General features: G+C 43.3%; 1 protein-coding gene and 1 pseudogene across 1 annotated transcript in view; one reads left to right on the top strand and one right to left on the bottom strand.

The window, feature by feature from the left end:
- Positions 1 to 14,069, bottom strand: part of ESRP1 (epithelial splicing regulatory protein 1) — a 43,758-nt gene that overhangs the window by 17,620 nt on the left and 12,069 nt on the right. The window contains exons 5-12 of the mRNA XM_087825278.1: positions 10,683 to 10,781; positions 10,498 to 10,552; positions 8,856 to 8,966; positions 8,596 to 8,728; positions 8,481 to 8,523; positions 6,269 to 6,570; positions 2,643 to 2,864; positions 425 to 623 (exon numbers count right to left, since the gene is read on the bottom strand). Coding sequence (XP_087681404.1) covers positions 425 to 623; positions 2,643 to 2,864; positions 6,269 to 6,570; positions 8,481 to 8,523; positions 8,596 to 8,728; positions 8,856 to 8,966; positions 10,498 to 10,552; positions 10,683 to 10,781 — 1,164 coding nt within the window. The remainder of the gene's footprint in view (positions 1 to 424; positions 624 to 2,642; positions 2,865 to 6,268; positions 6,571 to 8,480; positions 8,524 to 8,595; positions 8,729 to 8,855; positions 8,967 to 10,497; positions 10,553 to 10,682; positions 10,782 to 14,069) is intronic.
- LOC148091326 (protein S100-A10 pseudogene) lies at positions 11,743 to 12,111 on the top strand (annotated as a pseudogene).

Genomic DNA, 14,069 nt, shown 5'->3' with positions numbered 1-14,069 from the left:
AGAGAAATGCTCCCCAGGTTATCCTATCCAAAAAATACTTAATGCTCAATAACTTAAAAATACAAAATGGGCATCAAAAAAAGATCCAGTCATTCTTATTTTACTTTAAATGCGTATTAAAATATCTACATAGCCAGGTTGCCTCCCAGAGTCAGTGCTTATCTTGAGCACACTAAGCTTCAGAAATCAAGGGCTTATCACTGGAAAAGCAAGAGTATAATCTGAAAGGAGGTGTCTGTAGCATCTCTAATTATGGGTGTCCACAACCAAGATCTTACATGATTACCAGATACTACCGATTTCAGATGGGAAAGCCTTGTGGAACCACCTTGCCTGCCTCAGAAAGAACCAAGGACACAGAAAGCAGCTCAAGCACCTACCAGCATATAGCGTAGAACAGCGCCAAGACCCAAGAAAAACTTACATGGTAACTTACATGGCGGTGGGGATAAGCCATTTCGATTTAAAGTGCCCCCCATTAACACAAAGTTCATCTCCTCAGCTGAACACTGAAAGACTTCAACATATCTGTCCTTCATGGTTTTTTTATGACACTTCTGTGCAGCCATAAATGCTCTGTCCGCAGACTTCATCTGGATAAAGGCATCTCCTGATGGGCGGCCCTGAGCGCGTGGGGGAAGAATAGAAACAAAAGGAGACTGTCTCCTTCAACAAGGAAATGGTTGCTTTCAAAACATGCAAAGCGACAATCACCCATAGTTACAGACATTTTAGCCACAAAATCTGGGTGACAGTGTGGTTTATGGAAATCTGACTTGCATTATTTCACCTAATTACCAGAATGGCCCACAAAACGTAGAAGACACAGTTTTGAGAGGTCATAGCTGAAAGTGATCCTTTTTGGTTTCTATTCCTATCAGATTTACAAGGTCTTGGAAAGGTCTCCTTGTGACTGTGGTTTCAAAGTATAGGATTGTGTATTGGGCTTTGCACTCTAAAAAACCCAATTCTAACATTTGGTTGAGAAAAGCTGGTGACAGAACCAGTGTTAGAGCTTTGTGTGTGCTCCTACGAGAAACTGAATCAGCTAGCGTTCTTTCGGCTCTAAGTTCTGGCCGTCACTGACCTGCAACATCCCTTTCCTTTCCCCCAGCAGCCCAGGTTGGGACGTGCCTTGGGGAAAGGGGAGGGAGACAGGAAATTGGCAGTTGCAAAGCACAGCGAAGGCTGGTTACAGCTCTATCATCAGCCTTGCATGGGAGCCCTTCTCTCACCTCTGCCCATGTGCTTCCATCTTCCATCTTGGCCAGGCAGGTGTGGATAGTAATTTTCTCTATGACTAATAGCTTGCTAAAAATCTCCTATTTAAAGCCAAGCTGACAGATTTGTTCCACAGAACTGCAATGCTTCACTTTTATTTAGCATGGACATTTTATGGGGGAGAGAAAGATACAATCAGCTTATAAGATTTCTTCCTTATGAATGGATTTCCTTAAAAGCCTCTGAGGGACTATGCAGTGCAAATTATTACCATGCAAGTTACCATACGAGTTACCATACCAGGGAAATTAGGGACACCAGGGAAACCCAGTCCAAGATGGAAACCTAACACCTTCGAGACAGCTAAGAGCCTGTCCATAATCTAAGAAGCATTTCTCCCAAGTGCAATCACAAGAGGCCCTGTGGGTCAGTGGTAGGTGAATCTGTCTATGGTTATTAGTGAAAGAGCAATGATAGCCCCTGGGTCATTAGAAATGGTGACTGCCTGTACCCAGTGCCATGCACTTTCCAGTGAGACGGGATTATGGTTGTGAATGTGACCAAATCCCCATGTGAAGAGAGAAAGTGGAATACTAGCCATTTAGAAAAACATTGGTATTTCCCATACAAACCTACACTCAATCATCATTCATCAGAAACACCTCATTTTCAAAAATTAATACAACCCTGCTTTTAATAAAGAGTGCCAAAATTTTAATTAGGACTACAGGGTTTATAGGTTTTGAGAATTGTCCTGCTTGTGACGGCAGAAAATACTGGCATACTGTCCAGCAAAAAAGTGATCAGTTTTCTTTAAACCAAAAATCAAGGGACACTAAGCCAGGAACAACTTTTAATATCCTTAGAATATATGCCTGTATACCAAAGAATTTGGTTAGATTTTGATAGAGGTTTCTACTAAACAATTCATTCATTAATACATTTGAGTGCCTGTTATGACCACACTCTAAGTGGTGAATGCAGACACTAATCCTTACTGAGTTTGCACTTTACTGAATGTAATTTGGTATCTAAAACACACACATATATAAAATAAGCCGTTTCTAAACAGTCTATGGATAAAAAATACTCTTGAACACAGACAAGCTCATGGATTTACGTACTGTCCGTGACTGCAGAGCTCAGTAGCTGCAACAGTAAAATGTTGTCTTAGATGGACACTGTCCTATGTGATGCCTTTGAGAATTTGATGGATGGATGTGACGACAGAATCAGACCCAAATTTCGACGATCATACCCATGGCCGCGTTCTTCCTGGAGTTCAGCTTAAAGACCTCTAGCATTTACAGTTACATCTTTCCTTCAAGACTTGCTATAAAACTGCACTTGTATTCTTTTATTGGAAGGCACTCTTTGATGATAAAAATAAGCAACTCAGTTTCCAAGTAAGCGACTCTTACCTGGTGATTCAATACCATGTGAACCCCGTGAGTTCGGATATCTGTGGAAAACTCCCCTAGAAAGTCCAGGATGTCCTCAATTGTGGCCGCATAGGGAAGACCTCGAAGGCGTATACAGTCTCTAACATTTGTAGGGGGCACAAACTGCTGAGGTAGTACTGGAATAATGGGGGGGGTTGGAAGTGGAATGAGAGGAGGAGCCGAGGAGAATCGATTCAGCACCTGTACTCAAAGCAAAACAGAAGTGATTTAGAGTCTTGCTAAGCCAACGCTGTCTGCAGACCAGCCTGGGAATCCCTGGGGAGCCTGTTAGAAATGTATCATCTCAGCTCTACCCCAGATCCAGTCAATATAAATCTGCATTTTAACAAGGTCCCCAGGTGATTCATAGCACATTAAAGTTTGAGCAGCACTCACGGAGGAAGGGATTCATGCTTTTCATCTGGGCAAGCATGACAGCCACGTTTGCCAAATGCGTGCCAAGGCATATACCACACCCAGCACAAAAGCACTTAGTTTAAGGACTTGTCTATTCGACCATTACATCACTATCTGCCTTGGGACAAATATCCTTAAAGTCTGCCACTTTCATAAATATCTGGAATTACTAATTGTGGACTATTGTAGCAATCTATTAGATTTCATTTTACTAAGTACAATAGTCCACTTAGTATTGCTTCACATTCTACCTCCAAACCTAAGAAGTATAAAGAAAATAACCCAGAGTAATGGAACCACAGGTAAAATGGTGACTCTGGATTATATGAAAATATGATGCCACATTTATAAAGCAAGTAATATATAAAGCCAAAAGATAGAATGGTAATATACAACGGAAAAAAATAATTTAGTCTCCATAAAAATAACCACTTAGTTTCCACGTGAACTTTAGACACAGGCAAGACAGAGGATCTTGACTATTAAATATGTGAAATTAAACTATCTTGAGAATGAACGAGGCCAGGTACATTTTGGAGAGAAAAAATTGTTCCCAGGCAAAACTCAAAGTTCTTGCCTATTTTTGTCTTAGTTTAGAATATGCCTACTGGTTGCTAATATGAGAAGGTCCTCGTGCAAACACCGCGTGTGGCATCCCTGGGTTTTCTGAACAATTCACCATTGCAAACTTTATCATCCTATAAACTGAAAATACAGAATTGAGGAACTCCTGGAAATCTGCCCTAATTTCCTCACACCCTGTCCAGTTGCTATCTGAGCAAGAGGTGACAAAAAAAAAAAAAAAAATTCCAAAGAACAAATACAAAATATAACCAAAGAAATTTTATCACAAGACAGCAAGACTTTTAAAAATTATACAAACAGTCCAGAAGCAGCAAACACTAGGGAAAGAACACAAATAGACAATTACTGTGGTTTGACAGCCAAGCTACTACTAAAGATGATGGGATTTGGTTCGGGTAAGGAGTGGGATCTACCCTATGAAGTATCAGATTTCATTTATAAAGCATTAGTATTAAGAGGGCATGGATTTAGCACAGAGTTTCTATTAAACCAACAGGACATACTGGAGAACCCAGAAAGAGACACAGCATGGAGTCTTGATTTTTGACAGGGTGCACTTTGCAGATCAGATGGAAGGATGAACTATGGTGCTGGGCTAATTGGGTATCCATGTGGAAAAAAGATGAAATTAGATTCCCCTCATCAAAAATCAATTCCAGGTAGGATAAACACTTAAATGTGAAAGGCAAAACTAGAAAGCTTTTAGAAGACAACATACAAGTACATCTTTATGCCTTTGAGATAAAAAAAATCATGTTCAAGAGTTTTAAAAATTGTGTTCAAGATTCCCATAAGGGAATATATACTATAACAAAGCACTCCCGTTCATCAAAAGACACCGCAGAGTAAAAAATACAAACTACAGATAATTCATATTCAAAATATTAAGAACTCCATAACTTAATAAGAAAATAATAAATAATCCAGTAGGAGGGAAAAGCAGAGAAAGAACACGAACAGGCATTTCACATAAGCAGGGAGTGAAATACTTGGAGACGGAAGATTTGACTTCTGTGGTGGGCACACAATGCAAAAAAAGGAAAAGGAAAGTGGCTGCCGACCAACCTGGGGCGGGAAATGGTCTAGCACCTACAGAACCTGCCAAACTGGAGGCGCGCAAATAGTTACTGAATGAAATATCATTAGTAACGAAGACAGTGCAGAGTCTGTGACTACTTCCAATCTTATTAAATAAATCATTAGGAATAGGGGGCTGGAGAGGAAGGTCACCCACACTCAAAACCACCTTATGCTAGGGTCACATAGAGGCAGCACACTCTACACCTAAAACAATCAATATAAAGTAGCCAAGGCCCTGGGGTAGTCAATTCCAGTCTATGGTTTCCATGAAATCGGTCTTCAAATTAAAAATCTCATTAGCCCAGCTGGCGTGGCTCAGCGGTTGAGCATCGACCTAGGACCCAGGAGATCGAGGTTCGACTCCCAGTCTGTGCACACGCCTGAGTTGCAGGCTCCTTGATCCCCAGCAGGGGGCGTGCAAGAGGCAGCCGATCAATGACTCTCATCACTGATGTTTGTCTCTCTCCCTCTCCCTTCCTCTCTCTGAAATCAATAGACACATATATATATTTTAAATCTAATAAAAACATCTCATTTTCTCTCTCTAGTTTGGGAAGGATGTACGTAATGTTTGAAGCCCCAAGCATGGTCAGCATATTTTAGAGATTCAGAATTTGATATTCATTTTCAACAAGGTACAGACTTATTTAATTATTTTAAGTCACAATATACGATGGGCTTTGCAGAAGCTACACAGAATCATTTTATGAACTCACAGAAATAATAGCAGAATCAGTGCTCTAACTGCTCGCAAAAAAGCCCAAAGGAATCATTAAAACGACTATGTTCTACTGCAGGGCCCAAGGAGAATAAGCTGAAAGAGCCTTATGAAGCTGTCTACAGGATGCCTCCAAGGGAACCCTAACCCCCGAAGAGAAGTGTTCAGCTGGTAAGTCAGGAAGAGAAGTCAAAAGTCTTGAGACTCCACACATGGTTTCATGCGTAGATTCTTACAATGTTTTCAGGAATTGATTATCCCATTTGTGCCTCAAAAACAACTCTGAATTCTGAACGTAACAGGACAAAAGAACACTTTACACTGCTACCAACAGTGTGGAATTGATCAAGCTTATTGGGAATTAAACTTGGCAAGACATTAGAAATACAAACCTTAAAAGCTCATGTCCTATATTCAGTTGTAAAGAAATCAATCAGAAACTGAGTTTTATAAGCACGTTTATCTAGAAATTCCTAATGGTAGGGAAAAAAGCCAATCGAAATGCACAACAGAATTTCTAAATAAATTATATGAACCTCCATGAGACATATTAACTTAAATATAAATTTCTTTTGGACAAGAGTAAACTTTCAAGATACATAGTTTTGAAACAGAATACAAAAGAGTAATTCTATACCAGTACTCCAGTTATATAAAAACACGTGGTATTTTTTCTGTGTGTACGTAAGCCAATAGCGGCTATCATTTGGTTATGGGGTAAGATTTTAACAATGAGTAATGCAGGGTTAGTTTCAGGAATAAATAGAAACAGTGCAAAACCACCAACATGCTATTAAAAACCAACCTGCTGAACTTCAGCCGCTGTGCTCCTGAAGAGCTCAATGTATCTTTTACCCAGCAAGTCCTTATGCTTCCTCAGTGCGTTCTGTGCATACTCCTCACAGGCAAAGAGCACGAAAGCATCCCCCGTGGGCCTACCGTCTGGGTAGGTGACAAAGAGGATGCCCTCCTTGCCCCCCGTGATGGGGCAGTGCTGCCCAAAGAAGGCCACCACTTCATCGGCTGTGGCCGTGAATGGGAGCCCCCGCATGCGGACAATGACTTGATTTTCCTTGGAGAGAAACTGGGCTACCTCATTGGATGTACCTGGGAAACACAAATGTTAGGAAGCATGGGGAGAAATGATTAAGACACCTACTTTACCAAATTTAAAACAGTAAAACCCCTGGCCATGTCTTGAATCCATAATTAAGACCCACACTCCCAAGTGAATTGATAACAGCCACCCAGGAAAAAAGAACTCTCTTCCCAGAGACTTAAAACTTTCCCCCTAACCATTGTCATAAGCACGCCTCAATTAGGAGGACAGCCAGACAATTAAATTATGGACCAACCACCATATTCTTCTCGTGGAGAGGCAATTACTGATCACGGTGGTTAAGGGCACAGGTCCTGCAGCTAGAGTGCCTGGGTCCAATCTTGGCTTTACCCTTTTACTAGGCTATGACTTTAGTAAAGCTTAGCCTCTGTGACTTCCTTTCCTCCTCTATAAAGTGAGGGTAAAATTACCTCTCTCATAAATTAAAAGAACAAGTTATTATGTATAAAGTACTTTGGTGATTTCTGTTGTTATTTTTCTGATTACTTCTTATTACAAAAGATTAAAACACACTCAAGTGGAGAGAATATTGTAATGAATATACTTGGCAGTTAGTTTCAACATTTGTCAACATTCCGCCTGACACAAAGCATTCTGCAGTAAGGCCACGTAGCAAATACCCAAATGCACATCACTCAAGCTCATACTCTAGTAACACTTTCCCTTAACCCTATTGCCTACACACCATGAGATCCCAGGCATTAACTTGAACATTAATTAACTTTGCCACCTGCATCTTACAATGTTATCGACCATGGAACCTCAGAATCATAGCAATCCAAAATATACTTTATCCCTAACCAATACCAAACAGTATTAAACACTATTAAACTTGAAACTCTGAATTTGGAAGCCTGGGTTTATCTCAGGAAACAAGTGCTAGAACAGAATTATAACAGCAAACTGTGTAAACAGGATGCTGTTACTACAAGTTCTACAATTGCAAAGATTTTTACCAGGGCTATATAACAAATGTTCTCTGTCTGCAAGTGAAAGTCACCCTAGTATATTTTGGCAAAAGGGGTCAAAAGCCACTTAAAAGGGTCACCCACAATCTTTGATTCCAGTATCCCACTTTTAGACATGATCCTAATGAGTGGCACATACAGAGGTGCAAAAATACTCACTGCAACATAAGTGAGTGTAAATGCGCAACAGGGATGCTTCATAAAAATTCATGGTACGTAAAATACTGAATAGCAACTAACATTTAAGAGAACTGAGTAACACAGGAAGATATTCACTATACTCAAAGGAGTGAGGGGGTTATAAAGCAACCTGAACAGAGCCACAGAAACTTACGGAGTAGTTGCACATATAGAAAAAAATCCGTTGGACAAATCATAGTTAACATTTTTTTATGCATCAGTTATTTTAGGTTTGAAAGTTATAAATCACTCCAGAATTAGGTAAAGACTTTATCTGTTCCCGCTTCTTCCTGGCCATACTACTCCAAACACTACATTCCCCCAAAATACCAGATGCCGGAAAGCTACCATGTTCACTGGCCACTGATGAATTAAGGACATTTCGAGAAAAACTAGAAGCAGATACTGAACAACTGCAGGTATTCCACTTGGCTGTTCACAAGCAGTTCTCAGACTGCTCCGTTTCTTCCAAGAGCTACGCCCCTTTCACCTCCAATAGTGTCAGGCCACGTTTAGCGGCAGTTTCACTAAAGGCTTCCACTCACAGCCGTAGGGCCAGGGTGAGGCACTTACTGACACTACTGGACAGCTTCTTCCTCCTACCAAAATAAGATTAAAAAATTGATTCCTATGTTTCCCTGGGAACTAGAAAAATATAAAGCCACTCAGGTCCCTGCTTCTTCTAACCTTGGTCTATACGTAAAGCTTGTAAGTCCCCGCCACAGCCACGTTTCGTAAAAGGCACTCACCACCAGCGATTTTAAGAAAGTCCTCCCCGGTGGCTCTGTAAACCTGGGGAAAGAAAGGGCCGTGAGCACCCCGCCGCCGCGCCCCCGCGGGCCCCGGTCCGGGCGCGGGACGCACCTCGATGTAGCGCGTGCCCATGTGGTGCTTGTGCCTCTGCAGCGCCAGGTCCCTGTGCTCCTCGCTCACGAACCTGACCAGCGCCTCGCCGTTCCTCCGGCCCTGGGCGTTCAGGCAAAGGGCCGCGCCGCCCCTTGGTAACGGAGAGCGAGGGGGAAACGCGTCGGTCAGGAGGGGGGGGGGCGGGGGGCGGGGGGCAGGGAGCCCAGGACCCCCCCCCCGGGGGCTGTTAGGTGAAAGGGAGCCGAGAGGGAACGCACTTGGCGATGTTGAGCCCTTTGAAGAACCTGGCGACGTCCTGGTCCGAGGACTGCCAGGGCAGGCCGCGCGCCCGCACCACCGTGCTGTCGTCCACCAGCTCCATCTTGCTGCTGCGGGGAGCGAGCGCGGGGCTGCGTGACGCGGGGCGGGTGCGGGGGGGGGGGGGGGGGGGGCGGGGGCGGGGCTGCCAGACGCGGGCGGGCGGGGCGCGGGGCCGCCTCTCTGCACGCCCCGCCCGCCTCTCTGCGCGCCCCGCCGTCCGCTCGCCTCTCTGCGCGCCCTGAGCTCGGTCCGCCCCCCTCTGCGCGCCCCGGGGTCCACCCGCCTCTCTGCGCGCGGGGAGCGGGGCCCGCTTTCAGCTCTTGCCCGACGCCCTGCGCCCCCGCCGACGTTGCCTGGGCACGACTCAGCGTCACCCTCGGGGGCTCGCTGTGGAAAGCGGGCCCACCCGGGCGGGAAACCCACGGGGACCCAGGGCGCATTCGCCGCGAGCAGAGCTCCCCCGACAGACAGCCTGGCGGCGCCTCGGCTCCGGAGCCCGGGCGCAGGGTTTGTTAAGCTCATTCTCAGAACCGGCCAGTACGCCAGTGGGGTTTCAACCCCGTCTGACAGCAAAATTTAAGATCTGCGTGGAGCCCCGCCGGCGTGGCTCAGGGGCTGAGCGGGGACCTGGGATGCGGGAGGTCAGGGTTCGATTCCCGGTCGGGGCACATCACCCGCAAGGGCTCATCCCACCCAGCAGGGGGCGTGCGGGAGGCAGCTGGTCATGACTCTCATTGAGGTTTCTCTCTCTCTCTGCCCCTTCCTCTCTCTGAAATCAATAAAAACATATTGTTTTTAAAAAGAAAAAAGATCTGCCTAAAGCTGGCAGCTTATCCACATGAGGAATGTGCGTGCACGGGCACAAGTCTGCCATTACAGTATCTGCCCTATCAAACGGGAGCCATCCTAAAGAGTGCTTGTGGAAATGCCTGGGAGTGCCCACACGCCTTGATGAGTCACTGGCAAGTCACCTGTGATCTACTTTGACACCTGATGTTCTATTCCTCCCACATTCATATTTTCAGTACTCCTAAGACATTTTCCTAATGACTCACTTTCTCCACAACTAAATAGGCCTCAAAGTCTGTCTGTGGGCAAAGATGTCAGAAGTCTCTGTGCACGTCAGGCACCAGGCAATCTCCTGCAATTTACTGCAGTGATTTACAAATTTAAAATAGGTCTCCCTGTGATCACAAACAGAGATACCACCATTTCACGCTCCCGCCCGGTTATTTCCTTTGCTTTAAAGTAGAAGCTCATAGAACAGACTTTAAATTATCTCAGTAAAGACCTTGTGAACTCTTTTAAAACCTATGGTTTTTCCCTTTGGAAGTTTCCCAGTGAGAGGGTAGATAGTTCAAAGAGGCTAGAATGAGAACCAGAGACATAAACATGATGAACCTAAGGTCATGGTGACTAAGGATGCAAATGTGTCATTAAATGCTAATCCCGACATGCAAACTCACTTTTAAGATAGACCTTCTTTTATAAATGACCTAATTTTGAAGAAGGGATAGCCAGACTATAAAGGGAGTTAAATACCACAGAATTAAGAAGACATATCAAAAGGCTCAAGTGCAATAGTACCCAAGTACTTACCAAGTGCCACTTTCAAATTTGTAATTTACTCTCTCTGGATCTGAAAACCTGTGATCTAAAAATGAGAACACACACAAGTCATCATTTTACTATTAGAGACACAGTTGTGGAAGGAAATTCAAATGTACAGGCGAGGGAAGGGGGGGGCAAATTCTAGGCCTGCAGTGTTCAACAGCGATACTTACTATAAGGCTCTGAAACCATTGCTAAAATTATATTCCCCATATCCTCAACTTGAGAGGCTCCATACCGGGAGACAGAACTATTCTTCTCAAAGTTTAAACCTGGGAGATAAAGTCAAGGAAACATTTTGGGGAGGTAGAATGAGGTCGCTTCTAACGTCAAATTGAGCTCACACAGAGCTAAGAAGTGAAGTGAAACGTATCCAGATTGACAATTTTTTGAAACCTCAGAATGGCCAGGTCCTCAGTCTGGATTCTCACACATCCTGAAGTCTCCAATGCTCTCTTAGGTAAAATGGCCAAATCAACCATGTCCTGAGGTACTTGCCAGCAATAAAATTTGTTTGTTGAGCAGTAGCAAACAAACGCACAAATACTGAGACTTTTGTTTAGTTTCAAACCATGAAGTATTCAACAAAGTTAATAGAATTCTTCATCCTATGTATTGTTACAGCCCACACAAGACAATGCCTATGTCTACTTAAAGGTACAATTGCATTGGTTAAGACCATAAGGCACTAAATGACTTTTCTAAGCCTAATATTGGAAAAAAACACCTCAAATTACTGATGACGCTGTTTTTGTGATGCTACTTCTACTCAGAACTTCCCTTCTAGAGGATTGTAAGAGGCCCATGGTATGGCCATCTTGGATGGCAGCAAATGTTTGTCCTTGAGAGTCAATTTGCTAAGAAAGAATTCAAGCACTCAGAGCCAACACTGGCCAACACAGCTCTTGATCAAGAGAGTAGGCTGTTTGGGTAAACCAGGAAGCTTTAAAGAAATGCATGGCTCAAACTGGCTTTGAGGGTGAAACCCAAAAGAGAGTTCCATCAAGTCTTATGAATTTGCAATCTCTCTAAAATAAAAACGTATCTTTGTTAAGATAGCTACCTTAGAAAGTTAACAGTCATTGAAGTTTTAAGTTTTTTAAAGTTTCAATGCTATAGCTACCCTTCGTATTAATTTTATAATGTAGTAGAATACATATAACAAAACTGACTGGCCCAGCGATCCAGCCAGCCTAGCAATCCTGCCAGGCCTCCAGCCAAGACCTCACCAAAATGCGGTCACAAATGGGACACGTCATGAAAATCATGATGTTCACACCTCACAGATTTGCTGAGGATAAAGATTACTCAACAAAGGAGTAATCTTTTGTCTTTTTGATATAGCCATTCTAACAGATGTGAGGTGATGTGAGGTGAACTCCTTTTCCTGAGAGAGCTCATGGAAAAGGAGTTCCTTGGGTTTTTTTAGAAAATCAAGGCTGTGGCCACATAATGGACCTGGACCAATGCCAAGCACACAGAGTGGGCTTCTAGAGTTTTTCCCCCACTACTGCTGGGCTCACTATTGCAGGCAATGCCTACTTTGTAGTACACAGGGAGCAGAAGGGAGTAGGCGACACTGAGCAATTACTCTCACCCTGAGATTTCTCCCAATAGATTGCTTAAGGAACTTCTGCCCACAGCTTCCCCGTTTAAGGATTTATGAGTTGCTTGGGACCCTTAGAACTTGTACAAATAAAATCCCACCCCCATTTGACAAGAGAAAGAAAAGCCAATTAAAGGCAGATAAGCTTTTTCTTTTTATATTGCTTGCCTCCTCTTGCCCTCAAAACATAAATTTCTTTAAAACAAAACAAAAAAACAACATATGATTCAATGGGTCTCTATTTCTTCTCAAGTTTAAAATGAAAACAGTGATCAACAGGCATATGAAAAAATGTTCAACATCACTAGTTACTGGGAAAATGGGAATTAAAACCATAATGATCACCTCACATCTATTAGAATGGCTATATCAAAAAGACAGCAAATTAGTGTTGGAAAGGGTGTGGAGAAAAGGGAGCCCTCCTACTACACTGTTGGTGGGAATGTAAACTGGTGCAGCCACTATGTCAAACTATACGATGATTCCTCAAAAACTTGAGAATAGAGCTATCATAATTCCAACCAGGCCAGGCAAATCCCTTCTTCTGTGGTCCCTCCCCAGCTGCAGGTCTCTGCAGCTAAATATACCACAGGTACAAATGCAGACGGCAAACTACGTGACCCCACTGAATTTCAGTTTACCTGTAAAGTCTAAACTGGAATCATCTTTGGTTCCCTGGGCTTTTTTTGGTAAAGATTAAATGAGATAAAGCAAGTCCAGGGCACAAAAGAGGCATTTAACAAGTGATGTCCTTTCCCCTTCTTCCTAGAACCCTCAGGTGACCAACTTTCATAACCCATTATATAATCACACGTTGAGGGTCACCTTTATGACTAAAAAAATCTAAATTCACCAGATGCCTATTTGTATGCTCATAAGATAACCATCAGGCTAACATGGTAGGTAATTTCTGCCACACACACGCACACACACATGCACACACACCCTTTACATCACCTAGCGATGAAACAAATGCGCTGCTCACTGAAGGATCAGAAAAAATCCAACCCCAGGAGGTTTCTGAGCAGCAGAGCAATGACCACCTACTGGGGTCATTAATATGGTCACCTGCGGAAAGGCTGTGGATAGAAGTATTTATTAATTCAGTGCCACTTTCAAAGAATGATGGCAGGATAGAAAACCATAATCAAAGGATGATACTTTGGGGAGACAACTGCCCTAAATTTTCAGTGGAGGAACAGAGGGCCGAGGGGTTACTCTAAGGGCCCTTACAGAACTAAGAAAGATTTGCTGTGACCAGCCATAGTTTTTCATATAAACTTTGTCACTGCTGAATAACCATCTGGAACCCTGCAGTTCTAGTACAGTAACATTTCCAGCTTTGCCAGGAACAAAATGGAACGAGTAGAGGGAAATGTATCCAAGGAATGGAAACCAATCCTACTGTATAAGCCAGTTTCCCAGCCTGGGCACTTGGGCATGTAGGGCGTGTAATTCTTTGTTGGGAAGGGCTTTCTGGTGCACTACAGGATTTTTTTTTGTAGCATGCTGGCTCCTCCCTACCCCAATTACAATTAAAACTGTTTCTAGACATTGCCTAATGTCCTCTGGTGGGCAAAGGCTGAGGACCACTGGTAAAAGCTACCAGTTCCCAACAGCTCCAACTCCACCCCTTAACCAACTATTGAACTGTCAGAAAAAGCTCTTACAGGTACGAGACCATCGTTGGACAGAGATTTTTAAAGAAAACTGGCCAAGAGGGGTGGGTGGGACGGGGTGGAATGGGTCATTGGGGAGAAAAAGAGACATCTGTAATATTTTAAACAAAATAAATAAATAAAAAATAAAATTTTAAAAAATTAAAAAATAAAGAAAACTGGCCAAACAACAACTATTTCCTCCTATTTTCACAATAGCCCTGCCAATAGGAAAACCAAACAGGTAAAGAAACTAGAACTTAGAGAACTGCAGTAACTTGCCCAGTCTCCCAGCT

Source organism: Miniopterus natalensis, chromosome 16 (genome assembly GCF_054644295.1).
Source record: "Miniopterus natalensis isolate mMinNat1 chromosome 16, mMinNat1.hap1, whole genome shotgun sequence".
Classification (NCBI taxonomy): Eukaryota; Metazoa; Chordata; class Mammalia; order Chiroptera; family Miniopteridae; genus Miniopterus; species Miniopterus natalensis.
This window is presented reverse-complemented; position numbering and strand designations above follow the sequence as displayed.